Genomic DNA, 13,201 nt, shown 5'->3' on the forward strand with positions numbered 1-13,201 from the left:
GACAGCAATACCACGAAATATTGACTGCTCGCGCATAGGCAAAACTATAAGATCGCGATACTAGATAATATTTTTATGTCCAGGAATGCCCGTAATTAGATGCAAGTGGATTTCAACAAGTATCACAAAGTGTCTCCTTGCTCTTCTCCCCAACTTCAACATCACTTTAATTTGTCTCGAAAGACATACATCTTATTCGATGGTTTAACATATAATACGGGCGGGTATTTTGTGAGTTGCATAGCGAGCAATGAGCAAAATGTACATGAGCATTATATGTTAAACCATTGAATAAGAGATTTATTATTCCACTACAAAAAGGTCACCGTGTTATTTTTATTCAATTTTATCTTGCGAACGATGTAAACAGCACAGAAAGCCAGCCGAATGTCCTTTATTTGATTGTACATTGTACAAATGAAATAACAAGTGACAAGCGATGACAAACTAAATTCTCAGGCTTTGTATCGTGTCGAAAACAATTTCTTTCATTGAAAAACTCCTGTTCCGTCCGTACATTTATTAGCTCTGTTTTAAACTGGTCAAACTGGGACACTACAGTGTATTACCATCTCATATTTTGTGTGTTCTGTTGACCAAATATGGTAAAATGGCATAATAGTGGAATAATAAAGACAATTAATGCCACAAAGTGTCGCCCAAATGCTGCTCCTCAAGTAAAGATAAACTGCTGTATTTACCCTAAGCTGAATATAATTTAGTATACTAACCTTTACAATTATTATTGTTGGAACAGTTAACAAAGGCTTAGGGTGCGTTCCTTTGGGATAATCCGAAAAAGCATCACTGATCCAAGATCACTTGGGAAAAAAAAAAGATTTCTTGGCGTTGAGCATTCCACCCTGAAAGAGGGAAGAGGGAGGATTATTAACCCATGGACTTCTGGGGGTTCTCCATTGACGAGTTAAATTGTCTGGCGTTAGAGTGAAATACTAAGTATGACTGGTTTAGGCCAGTTTAGGGGTGAAAGGGTGAAATAGCCCATTTTCACATACAACATACCGATAGTTTTAGATAATTGACTTCAGTGTAAGTGCACTTTTCCTACTTAACAAATTGACTTCCCAACCGCTCCGCATTGACAAGTAAAGTCATCTGGTATAAGACAGAGTGAAATTCATAAAGTTTAACTCCTTGGAGTCAATGGGGTAGTTTGTGTAGGACTTGTACAAATTGGGTTAGGGGTGATTTCATATTCTATAGTTTAGAGTGAATGTAATTTGCTTTGCAGGGAAAACGCAATGACAGGACACCGTTGTTGAAACTCTTCTGTGAAGATGCCATGTCAGTTATGTTGTCAGCTGCTCAGTAAGTCGTGAACAGTACAGCATATGTGTTCCTGCCCTTCTCAAAAGCCCTGGAAGTTTGCCATTCATTCTCATGACCTACTGTGCCTTTTCAATGCAGAAAAAACTGGCTAAAGTACAGGCCTTGGTTGTTCAAAAGGCGGATAACACGATCCAGCAGATAAACACTAGCAAAACCAATAATTGATTAATCCAGTGGATAGTGCTATACATCCATCGAAAAACTGGGTCCATGTCACTTGACTGGTCGCTCATTACAGGTCATTGTTTTACCTTTACTAAAGCAAACCTAAAACTTTCTAATTGGCAAACTGGCCTAAATGAGGCCTACGTTTAGCATTAGCAAAGGTTTTGTAATGAGTGACCTGGACTTTAGGCCCATCCCCTTCTGGCTGACTGGGAAGTTTTCTTGAACTTGTTATCATTTGACCTTGAAACTCAATATTATTATTTTTTTCTCTTACTCCCCCAGAAAATCAGTTACTGCTGAATTTGATGAAAGGCAATACCTTTTTCTGAAGAGGTTGTGTCAGGTTTTGGTCACTCTTGGTGAAACCCAGCTTTTCTATTTGTGGGTAAGAAATGTGGTACACTTGATGTTCTTGTTTCTATAGGTATACATGCTTGGATGAGCAAAAATCATTTTCAATTTTAACAGTGATGTTTTGATTTCTTTCTCAAATGCTTAGAACTCAAATAATGCCAATGAAAAACCACCAAACTTCAGACAGTATTTAGAAACCATTATTGCATTCTCAAAGCATGAAAGTTTGGTAAGTGTGATTTGCATAGTACTTTTTTACCTCCCTTTGTTTCAGGTAACGTCTCTAAGGGGGCTTTTTCATTTATTATTGCATTGAGGTTAGCAAAATTACATGGAAAGTCCTTCATACACCAACTGCACATTTAATACCCAACCCCCCGCTATAGCAAGGGCGACAATTACATAACCCCCCAACTTTATCCAGCCTTATATATGTCAACCCCCCTCTCTCTCCCTCATACATAATTATGACAGCCATCCAACTTATATATGAAAGCAGAACAGCTGAGCCAGTTCGCCCAATGCATTCATGTTGTATTACAATGTTTATAGTCAACATTTTTAACTCAACAATATTTATCTTTATCCTTGGAGACAACAACCATCACCCATACCATCACATAAAGTACAATATAGTTGTATTGTATCTATCACTTTTCAAACCAGCTAACACGTGGTGTGTGTAAAGCAATGCTCAGTTGCGGAACATAATGACTAGTATTGAGCAGAAGCATACACGGTAGGCTAAATTAGTGTCAAAATGAAAGAGTTGTACCTTTACTTCATTCAGCTTTGAAGTCAGCAGAGTAAAGTGGGAAAGCCAACATAAGGTTTCAAACAAACCCCCCCCCCCCCCCCTGCTTCTCAATATGTGAAAATCCCCCCTCCCTTAAAGTGCCCCTGTGATAAAAAAAAATCACTTCCTTTTTTTCTTCAGATTTTTAGTGTGTTTTCTTAACAGCTGACTGGCAAAATGTGGAGCTTTGATTTTTATTTAAAGGCCATTTACTTTGAGTGTAAGTTTTGGATTTCTCAGCCCACCATTACTTGGGTTCAAAACTGACCAATTGGACCTTAGAAGGTTGGAAATATTATTAGTAATGGCTGGCTATTAAATAGGAAAATTCCAGTTAAAATAAACAGGTGTCTCACTAAACCCAAAGAAAAATAAGAATTAATTTTTTGGTCACAGGGGCACTTTAATACTTTTCCAAAATAATGTAACCCTCCTTATACTAAGTGACCCAAGTTTTAAGTTCTGATTATAAAAAGACACGGCTTTATTTTAACTGGAATTTTGCTATTTATTGGTCCGCCATTACTACTAACTTTAAAATCTTGAGAGAGCTGGGTCGAGGAGAAAATGACGTCAAAGACTCACTGGTTTAAGAATGCAATGCGTGTGTACGCGCCTGAATTAACATGCACCACGGGAGTTTTGGGCTTTCATATTTTTAAATTTGTGTTTTGCATAATGTAATAAGTTGCATTTACATGCTGAAATTTTAAGCTAGTGAGTAAATTACATCACTTTTCCCTAGATCCAACCCTCTGAGGGTCAATGGGTCAGTTTTGAGCGTGAGTAATGGCAGACCGTGAAATCCAAATATTACACTCAAAATAAACAGCCTTTGGATAAAAATCAAAGCACAACATTTTACCAGTAAAGTGTTAAGCGAACATGCTTTCAAAATCTGAAAAAAATATTGAGAAAATGGGTTTTTGAACATAGTGACACTTTAAGTATAACCAGCGATCAGGCGTACTTTTCCTAACTTAAAGGTACTTTTTAGCCCCTGTCTCAAGAAAAGTACACTTGATCGCAGGTTACTTTTAATTAAGTATGAAGGGGTTAATCAGCACTATGGGATGACATGAACTGTGTGCTATACTTGGGATAAATAACTGTACAGTACCATTACCATAAGGGCAAGGCAAGTGGAATCTGCCTCACCAAAAAGAAACTAAATTCAAGAATTATAATAAATTATCGTTGTTTTATTATGCATGATGCTATTTAATAAAAGAAGCTTTTTTCTCTGCCGTCAGACCATCCCACATTTAACAAGCATTCTCTGGCTCACCTTCCTGAGGAATCCTATTATCTCCAAGGATGAAACATTCAGATCAATGTTTCCAGCTCTTTTAGAATTTGCTAAAGCCAAACTTTTCAAGGTAAATTGTAATAAATTTAACAGAATTATTCTGAACATCTTTCTTTTGTCTTAGAATCAAATTGACATACCAGTAAATAAATACAGTTTAACTTATAAATCTACTGCTCTTTCACCTTAATTTGACACACTTTCCATGCTGCGCTGGAAAAAATAGACAATTTTCACATAGTCGTCATCATCATTCGCGCTTAAGGTCCCTGATACTACAGTGGAACACAACTGTTACATGTACAACATTGAATAATCCTAACTGGCTGGAGACTAGCCACTTGGCCATCTCACAACTGCTCAATGTTCGTAACCCTCTGGGGTGCAAAGACCCCACACACTACTCACAAATATTAGGGAACAGAGTTTTGGATGTTGTAGTCTGTCCTCTGTGGTAAAGCTTGGTTTTTAGAATTTAGCTGAAACAAGCTACTGTTTGTAGAATCTGAAAAGGAATGCATTTTGTTCTCTCGGAAATTGCAATGGTTATAATTAATTGGTAACAGGACTTCACATCATCCAATTTGGTCTAATCATACTAGTGATTGAACAAATTGGACTCCCGCTACCCGGTCGTCCGATTTTGTTAATCACTCGTATGATTACAGAATCACTTGGATTCTACTCAGTCCTATTACCATTATGAATCCGTAGAACTTATGTTTTTAAACAAAAAGTTGTGATATTTTTAGCTCAGTAGAAATGTCAATTTCATGACTTTTGTTTGCAGGTTCATGATCCAGAGGATGACACTTCACCTGGAAGTATTTTTAACAGAGAAGACTTCAACAGTGAAAGGGAATTTACCTCCATTAATGGCCGTAAGTTTGATGTTTTATTCCTTGTATTCTCTGATTAATTGTATTGTTTAGATGGGATTATATTATTAATTATTGTTGAGTTCTTTGCATGGCATAGTTACTTTCAGTCTCATATATTGCATTTTGTCTTGGTCCTCAGCTTGTATATGTTGTAGTTCAATTTTGACTTTAGAACAATAATATTGTTTTTGAAGTGGTACAAATTAGTTTGAAATGCTACAATTTTACCCTGGTAATTGCACTGGTGCAAAAACAGTGAAAATAGTTTAATGTTTGTTGAACACAAAGAACACATTTCATTGATCTGTGAGAAGAAGGGTGGCGTGGGATAGAGGTAATGGAGAAGATCAGGGAGGGGTAGGAGAAATAGAACGGAAGAAAGGACTATTGCATTCTTTTTGAGACCCCCCAAAAAACCAAGCCCCTGTTATATAACTACACTCCCAGAAAAGGAAAATCTCTTTTTTAGACAGTTGATAAAAATAAACCAGTACAATATAAATTGTATCAATTCAAAAATTTTTCACTAGTTCAAACTAATTTGCACCAGTTCAAGAAACAAATTGTACCAGCAGTCAAAATTGAACTACAACATATACCTTAGACCACACAAAGAAACTTATTGCACTTGTTTTTTGTAAAATTGAAACAGTTTAGAGTTAAGTTTGATGAATTCCATTCATGGTTGTTTGGTATTAGATGGTTAGAGGCAATAATTAATTAACTCACATCCAACAAATGGTCATGGCTTAATAGTTGTGAAACAGTCATTGTTATCAATAGTGTTCTTGTAATTTTTGTCTTATTTCAGAAGTGAGAGGTGAAACCATGGACATAGTCCGCGTATTAACGTTGGAATATCCAGTTGAGACATTTTTGTTTGGAGCTAACTGGTTGCTGGAAAGGACCACACCTGCTCCTGTGACTACAAAGGAAGCTGGTATGCTTATATCATTTTCATCCAATTTGTTTGGAGAAGTTTGCTTACAGTATAAATCAGCTTGTCACTGTATGAACACTATGAAGACTAAAGCACTCTAGAGATTTTAAACTGAGGAAGCATGTAATTGACAGGATCACTTAGTATTAATTATTTTATCTAAGACTGATTATTGTGATTAATTAAATTATTTTTCAAACTCAGATAGTGCGTTTCTCAGCTCCTATACTGTATGACCTAAGATGGAAACTGATTGCGTCAAGTGTTGCCAAGCTGGAAACTGATTGGCTTTAATTTGGCTTTAATTTTTAATTTTATGGACATTTAAACCAGTGACTCCTGAATGCTCCCCTCCCACCCCCCCTTCCCCCATATTTGACAAATAAAGCAATAAATTTATTGTCTAGCATTAGACAATAACCATCTATGACGTCTCAGTTCTAGGAGTCCAGGGGTCAAACCAAAAAATTTGCCATGGAGACTAGAGACAAGAGCATAGTAAAGGCTACCAGTAGCCTCTTGTCACAGATGGTGTCATCACTTTAATTTATAATTTTATGTGTTTGAATACACAACATCAACATTATTAATAGTTAACATAATGTTAGTTTCCAAAATGAATGTATAACTTTTTCAGACGGCGCTCGTGAGACTGAGAAAGCAAAACGAGAATGGGATGGACTCACCCATTACCTGGATGCTTTTATGTCAAGATTTTTTAAAGTGGAAAATCATCAGGTTTGTATTAAAAGAATTGACTCTGAAAATGACTAATGGTAGAGTCAGGTTGTTGAAACATGTTTAATAGTGTGACTCACAACAGTCACTTGAAATCACAACTATTGTAAAGTGGACTTGAACATGAGTGTGGCAGGGTTTTTGTTATGATTTTTAATAGCAGGGACAATTGAACATATAGCAGGGACCAGGATGGCGGCTCTGACCGGCTCTGCCGCCATCTTGGCACACTGTGCCAAGGCGGGATAGGTGTGGTAGGGGGTCGTCATTGTGCCAAGGCGGGATAGGTGTGGTAGGGGGTCGTCCCCCTCCCACTGGGGGGTAAGGGGGGCCTGCCCCAGAAAATTTTTGAATTTGTGAGGCCTAATGGGTACCTTTGGGTAAAATACTGGTCGATTTTCCGCTTCATTTCCTTCGCGCTACGGCTGACCGTAACCGACTAACATGCACAGTGTCTCATTTTTGAAGAAATTTACTTCCGGCAGCCGTATTAGAGCCCGCCATAGCAATTTGCTTAAACTCCCTAATGACGAAAGCAGGGCGCGCCAATCAATGTGTTTTCTGTTACTTGATAACATCTTGTCATGAACTCCAAATCAGCTACATGTACATGTACGCAAATTGTGGTACAACTAACAATACCCAGTAACAGAGAAATAAAGCACGATTTGGTTTAAGAAAATATTAAATAATGAAATACAAATATCGGTTGACTAGTCTCTTCATATTGAAAGAATCCTTGTACAACCTGCGCTTAAAATAGCCGGGACAAAAATAATAATAGCAGAGTAAAGGTCCCGGCGTCCCGGCTTTAACAAAAACCCTGGTGTGGGCCAAAGGTATTAAAGCATTACATGCACCAACCTCGTTTCCAGGGTCTCTCTTCTCTGCCCCCATTGTCGTTGAGAAAAGACCCTGGTTCATGCTGGTCACATGGCACCCGTCGACAAACATCTTCGCACTAGGGTTAGTGTTTTAGTTATATTTTGATCCCACAACTGGGCGAAAGAGTATTCGTTGACAACTTACAATGTAAGTATCAAAAAGGTAAAAAGAGTGGATGTTTTATTCCCATAGGAAGGAGATGAATTCCCACAAAAGCAGTTAACCTAAATACAAGAGCTTTTGTGATCGACAAGACAACTTCAATGTCGAGCAGTGATTGAAATTCAAAAGAAAGTTTGCTTTCATTAGTTAGCTAAAGTTGCTTCTACAGAACAAACGCTAACATAAGAGAATACACCGAACACTATGTTTGCTTGATAAAAATCTCTCTTTTATTTAACCGTGGCTAAAAATATACATGCTAAGCAGTGGTAAAAAAATATCTTAACAACATAGACGATTTACACGAAGTTGTTTAAATATAAATATGAATATCGTAATCAAAACTGTTGACTTGCGGTACAAGATTGGGACTTTAGGAATTACGTTGTTTAGCATTTGAAAGAAAAGTGAAGATCAAAGAACAAAATAAAATACCGGCACATGTTAATACAGTTTGATTTGATGATTTGTGGTCGATACGTGACATGAGAACTTATAATAAATAACGACACATCAGCTTATTGCTGAACGTGTTTGTTTCCCATGGGTAAATGTTTCTCTTGTTTTCGTGCACGACAAAATCTTCTTTCCTTTAAAATTGTTACAAATTATTAGCATTCTTCGTTGATCCGGACCTTCACACGTGTGAAAACTTGAATAACACGAGGATAAATTACTTTCTGTGGCGTCGTGTCGATTTCACCACAACTTTTTGCCTTTCACATCAAATTTCGTATGTGTGGTGGATAAAATACTGTGTCAAACAAACGTTTTGTCGATGGTTATTTGGCCACAAAATCAATTGCGTGCTGATTCCCTTTTTTCCAATGTTGACAAGGCAGACATTGCCACCCACCCCCCAACACACATTTGGTGAACCTTCCAGATTCTGGCAGACATGTGACCAGAGTGAACCAGGGTCTTTTCTCAATGACCATGGAGGCAGAGAAAAGACACCCTGGGAATTAGGTTGTACATCCAAGCAACTGATCCAAGCATTAAAGTGGAGTTTACTGTTTTGCTGAACTGTCACGTTGAATCATTTACGTCAAAGTTACCCACACGCTACTTGTACCGGTACTTCAGTTTATCAGTTTTGCATGCACTCCATTAAAACTTCAAGTAGTGTTAGTCTCATGCACACCAGCCACCTTAGTTTAAGTTGTGGCCAAGAGTCGGCTTTTCAGGTTTTTTTACTCATATGCATTCAAGCTGACCAGTTGATAACTTATGTACAGTGGTACAGTTTTGCCAACCAGAAGTGTACAGTAGACTAAAGCAAAAAACATTTTTATACCCGCAAAAAGGTACAGAAACAACAAGATAAACTAAAGGAGAGCAGACAATGGCACTTTTTGGAAAAAACTGTGAACAAAGCAGGAGCTCTGTGAAAGGAGCAGGGGTTTGAATAAAAGCCAGTTACCAGCGGCCTACCATTGCAAAGGGGCATCTCACTGTTGCCTGTTTAGCCAACAAGCAGGCTCTTGTGTTTGGATTTGCGCCACAATCGTGTCCGCCAATTCCACCATGATTGTGGTTATTGAAACCCCGAAGGAGAAATAACATTGGGCACATAGGAAACCTTTGATACATGTACTAATAAAGTGCCACTGGCCAATACTGGCGCTACACATAAACTCCAACCAAAAAGTGTCAGTGCTTAGGCCCGATCTGACACAATCCCTGCAAATTGTGAAAATAAAACACCACATTTTCCTCCTTTACAGGAGATTATCCAAGGCCAAGTAACATTCCGGGGAACCACTTTAGGGTTTACTGAATTGGCAAGAAAATGTATTCAGGCTGTTATAGAGGTGGACTCTACGGTAGGGCATAAAAGTAGTTATCACATTTTTCGATAATACAATAATGTGTTGAATGCAATTGGTGTGAAAAAAGTGATAGTCTAAGACAAGTTCATGCTCTTGAGTGCATCAAGGGTAATCAGGGAAAGACGGAGAGAAACTCAAAGGCTTGGAAGTTCAAAATAATGAAAAGAATTCTTTCATTTTGGGGTTTTTTTTTTGTTTTCCAAAACAGAGGATATGCACTCAAAGGTGCACTTGCCTCCCACCAATGTGGCCTGTGTTCTATTCCCAACTCAACGTCATATGTGGGTTGATTTTGTTGGTTCTCTACTCTGCACTGAGAGGTTTTTCCAGAAACAATAATTATTTTATTTTTATAATTATTATTTATATAATTATTATATAATTATTTAGTCTTTTAATTTGACATTGTTATTTTGTTCAATTCCAATGAGCTTTTAAGGGGGCAGTACATGTATATAAAGGGGGTCTGTAGAAGGTCAGTAGGGAATTTAAGAAACGACGACGGCTATGACTACGACAACGCAACAAAACAATAATATCATTGGTTAAAAGAGCATAAATAATCGTGCTGCACGTGCAGCACGGATTTTAGCAAGTATGTTTGCGGTCCTCTGCATAACGACGACGTGAAATCACCAAATTTGAAGTTTTGACGACAACGTAAGCATGCAACAGAGAATCCTTCATTCTCTATTTTAAAATTGAAACCGCTCGTACCGAATTATTTTTAGGATATTTTTAGGATACCCCACATTGTACGACGCGAACTAGACTGAATAATCGCGAAAGACTAACGATAGAGCCAAGTTATATTTTGAGGTGACGTTTTCGTCGACCGTCGCCGTCGTAGATCTTAAATTCCCTAGTAAAACCTTGAGAGGTGCAAGGTAACTGTTCAAATTTATTTTTAAGAAAAGAGGGCAAGTTTTTTGTTCTATTGTTTTTCAGGACCCTCATATCCTCGCAAGTGTGACAGAAGTTATGCATTCTTTCTTTCCTTTTCTTAAGTACAATGAAGACTTGCTCATGGATGTTCTTAGAAAGGTGAAGAAAAGCTGAAGATGTGAAAATTAAGTTATAAACTATTTTATGCTTATATCCTGCAGAAAGGATATGCACTTAAGAAAACAAACCAAATTGAATTACCCGGTAGCAGCTACACGTAACATACAATAAAGCAACTTTCATATGACCTTGAAAAATAAAGGTAAAAACAGAACGTGAACAAAAATGCAGAACATTTCATTGGCTTATCAAACAAAAACAAACAAGCATGAATTTTCATTGTTTTAGTGAACATGGATGCAAACAATGTCATCTCTCTATGGAACTTTCTGGAAAGAGATCAACATTTTGCTTTGACGTCATTTGTAATGCAGTAACATGATTGGGCAATTGAACTGTTTACTACCCGTATTAGGAGTTTCCTTGGTGGAAAGCAAATTGCGAACATTGCACTTGTCTTGCAAGGAAAGTGTAGTTGATATTCATTAACATTTGTGGCCAGACAAAATTCAGGATAATTGAGAGGTCTTGATAATTGAGGCTTGATTGTAATGACTAGTTCACTGGATAAGATTGAGTACAGCTTTTGATCAGTTGCAAATTGAATTACTTAATGATGTATGAAGTAAATTAATATTAAAAACTCACATTAGCATTGCTTTCTCTGTTGTTAGCTATTCACTGTGGTCCTGTTCAACACAACTGGAGACCCAAAGGTATAAGAATGTTAAACCATTACTGGTTAAATAACCAAAGAATACAGTGCTCCAACCACATTTAGTTATCTTTTATGGGTACTGCTTTATTGTGATACTGACGCTGGGTTATTCTCTTCATTAAGGGTCCATGGAGTGCTGACGTTCTTCATGCTCGACGTCATGCAAGTGGTGCAGTGTCTAGAGTTTGCAAAGAGTTTGGGCAACTACTTGTGGTAAATTTCTTGTAATAGGATTCAATCTGTGAAATGCTTAAGAAGTGAAAAATAATTAATGATAATAACTGACCAAAGTTTTTGTTTTTATTTTTGAGTACTATTGTTAAGGTATGGGTATGGGTACAAAGTTTTTTTAATAATCATACCTTGGTAATTGTGAAGAAGAACTCCCCAAAAAACCTGTCGGCCGACTGTCGGCCATCTGTCGGCCGTCTGTTGGATGACTGTTGGCCATCTGTTGGCTGACTGTTGACCGACAGGTTTTTTGGGCAGCTCCTCTTCACAATTACCAAGGTATGATTATTAAAAAAACTTTGTATCTAAAGTATACTTTTCACTACTTGTTTTAAATTTTAAATATCATTAACCCATTGACTCCTGAACCGCGCCACTGATTGACCACCATTGACGAGTAAAATTGTCTTGTGTTAGACAGACTAAATTATATTACATTGTACTCCTTGGAGTCGATGTGTTAATTATTGTGAAATAATAGTAGTGGCATTGGCAATAACGACCATCTTTGTTTCCTTTTTAGCCCATTTTTGATGCCTTAAAAGAGCATGTGCAGGCTTTGTTTGTGGGAGAGCTTGTTTCTATCAAAGACAGATTGACTTTGACAGAAGCTTTAGTTACTGCCAGGTATTGCATTTTCACCTTAACCTTGTTTGGGCCTGTAATCTAATAATAAATGTACATGGACGTTATTGCCTTTTTTATCCTAATAAAACTAGGCACAATGATTTGGGACCTGTTGTGTGTCATTCTGGAAATTATTTGAAGGAAATATAAAAGTACAGGCAGCAACAATGCAAAGATTGCAAAGTATACGGCGAAAGGTGCACCAAGTTGCAGTCATGCCTAGGAGAAAAGGATGTCTATTACAACTGTACTTGCAGCCTTCTCAAAATGTTTTTGGGGAGCAGGTTATAAGGAAAGTGGTTACGGTTTTGGTGCCAAAGGCAACCAAGCGAGTGCCCAAAGGGCGCAAGCTAGGCATGTTCCCTTTGGAAATTTTTTAAATTTAGACACTCACAGATGCAACTTGGTGCAATCTGGGGGATTTAAAGTGACGAAATTGCACATATGGAATTTCACACTTGCATGGTGTCTGATAAGAAATACTGGAATGTTAGTAAAATAAACTTTTCACACGCACAATGCAAAAAAATATTACGGACGCAAATTTGTACATCAAACAAGCTTTTTTTCAAGCCTTTATAATTATCACCTCCAGTGACTTTACTTTAGAAATAAAATTGTGTTGTCTGTTTTTTTTTCTTTCTCACCTCGTCGTAATAAAATAAGACATTTTTTGACTGGAAGGAGATGGTCAAACTTTCTGGGGAGGTGGCTCCTTGAGCCATTGACCGGCCGGTTTTGAGAACATCGACTTGATATCCTCACACCTCCCCCAGAATTTGGCTTTTTTGGGTCATTTTGCAACACTCTCAGGTACAATTATGGACAATGCACTAATCAGTGAGGGCTGTTGCACAACTGGATTAAACAAAGCTAGCCATAACTTGGGGGACTCTCTCCTGACTCGGTTCCCTTACGCTTGGTTCCCCTGGTGTTTGAATGTAGTAACTCCAAGCATTGTAGTCTAATGCTGTACAAAGCTAAATTTCTTGGTGTTCGATCTACAATATTGTAGCTGTAACTTTTTGTGTCAACTTTGGTGAAAAGCTGTTTCCTGTATTTATTTATTTTGTTCAGCAACAAGCTTAGTACAGAGAAACAAAGTGCATTCCTTCGTGAACTTACAGATCCCATCAGGGAAATATGGTTGAGTGAAAAAATGCAAAGGTAGGTTTTTCTGGCAAGATATAGGTGGCCAATGATGA

At 37.6% G+C, this 13,201-nt stretch overlaps 1 protein-coding gene across 2 annotated transcripts in view; it reads left to right on the top strand.

The window, feature by feature from the left end:
* LOC138027154 (exportin-5-like) overlaps positions 1–13,201 on the top strand; it is a 42,635-nt gene that overhangs the window by 8,421 nt on the left and 21,013 nt on the right. For both annotated transcript variants that reach the window (XM_068874667.1, XM_068874668.1), the window contains 13 exons: positions 1,253–1,329; positions 1,801–1,903; positions 2,018–2,101; positions 3,922–4,047; positions 4,768–4,858; positions 5,670–5,798; positions 6,436–6,536; positions 9,311–9,409; positions 10,364–10,459; positions 11,095–11,136; positions 11,262–11,351; positions 11,893–11,996; positions 13,074–13,163. In XM_068874667.1, the coding sequence (XP_068730768.1) occupies positions 1,253–1,329; positions 1,801–1,903; positions 2,018–2,101; positions 3,922–4,047; positions 4,768–4,858; positions 5,670–5,798; positions 6,436–6,536; positions 9,311–9,409; positions 10,364–10,459; positions 11,095–11,136; positions 11,262–11,351; positions 11,893–11,996; positions 13,074–13,163 (1,232 nt within the window). The remainder of the gene's footprint in view (positions 1–1,252; positions 1,330–1,800; positions 1,904–2,017; positions 2,102–3,921; positions 4,048–4,767; positions 4,859–5,669; positions 5,799–6,435; positions 6,537–9,310; positions 9,410–10,363; positions 10,460–11,094; positions 11,137–11,261; positions 11,352–11,892; positions 11,997–13,073; positions 13,164–13,201) is intronic.

The sequence above is a fragment of the Montipora capricornis genome, chromosome 12 (genome assembly GCF_036669925.1).
Source record: "Montipora capricornis isolate CH-2021 chromosome 12, ASM3666992v2, whole genome shotgun sequence".
NCBI lineage: Eukaryota > Metazoa > Cnidaria > Anthozoa > Scleractinia > Acroporidae > Montipora > Montipora capricornis.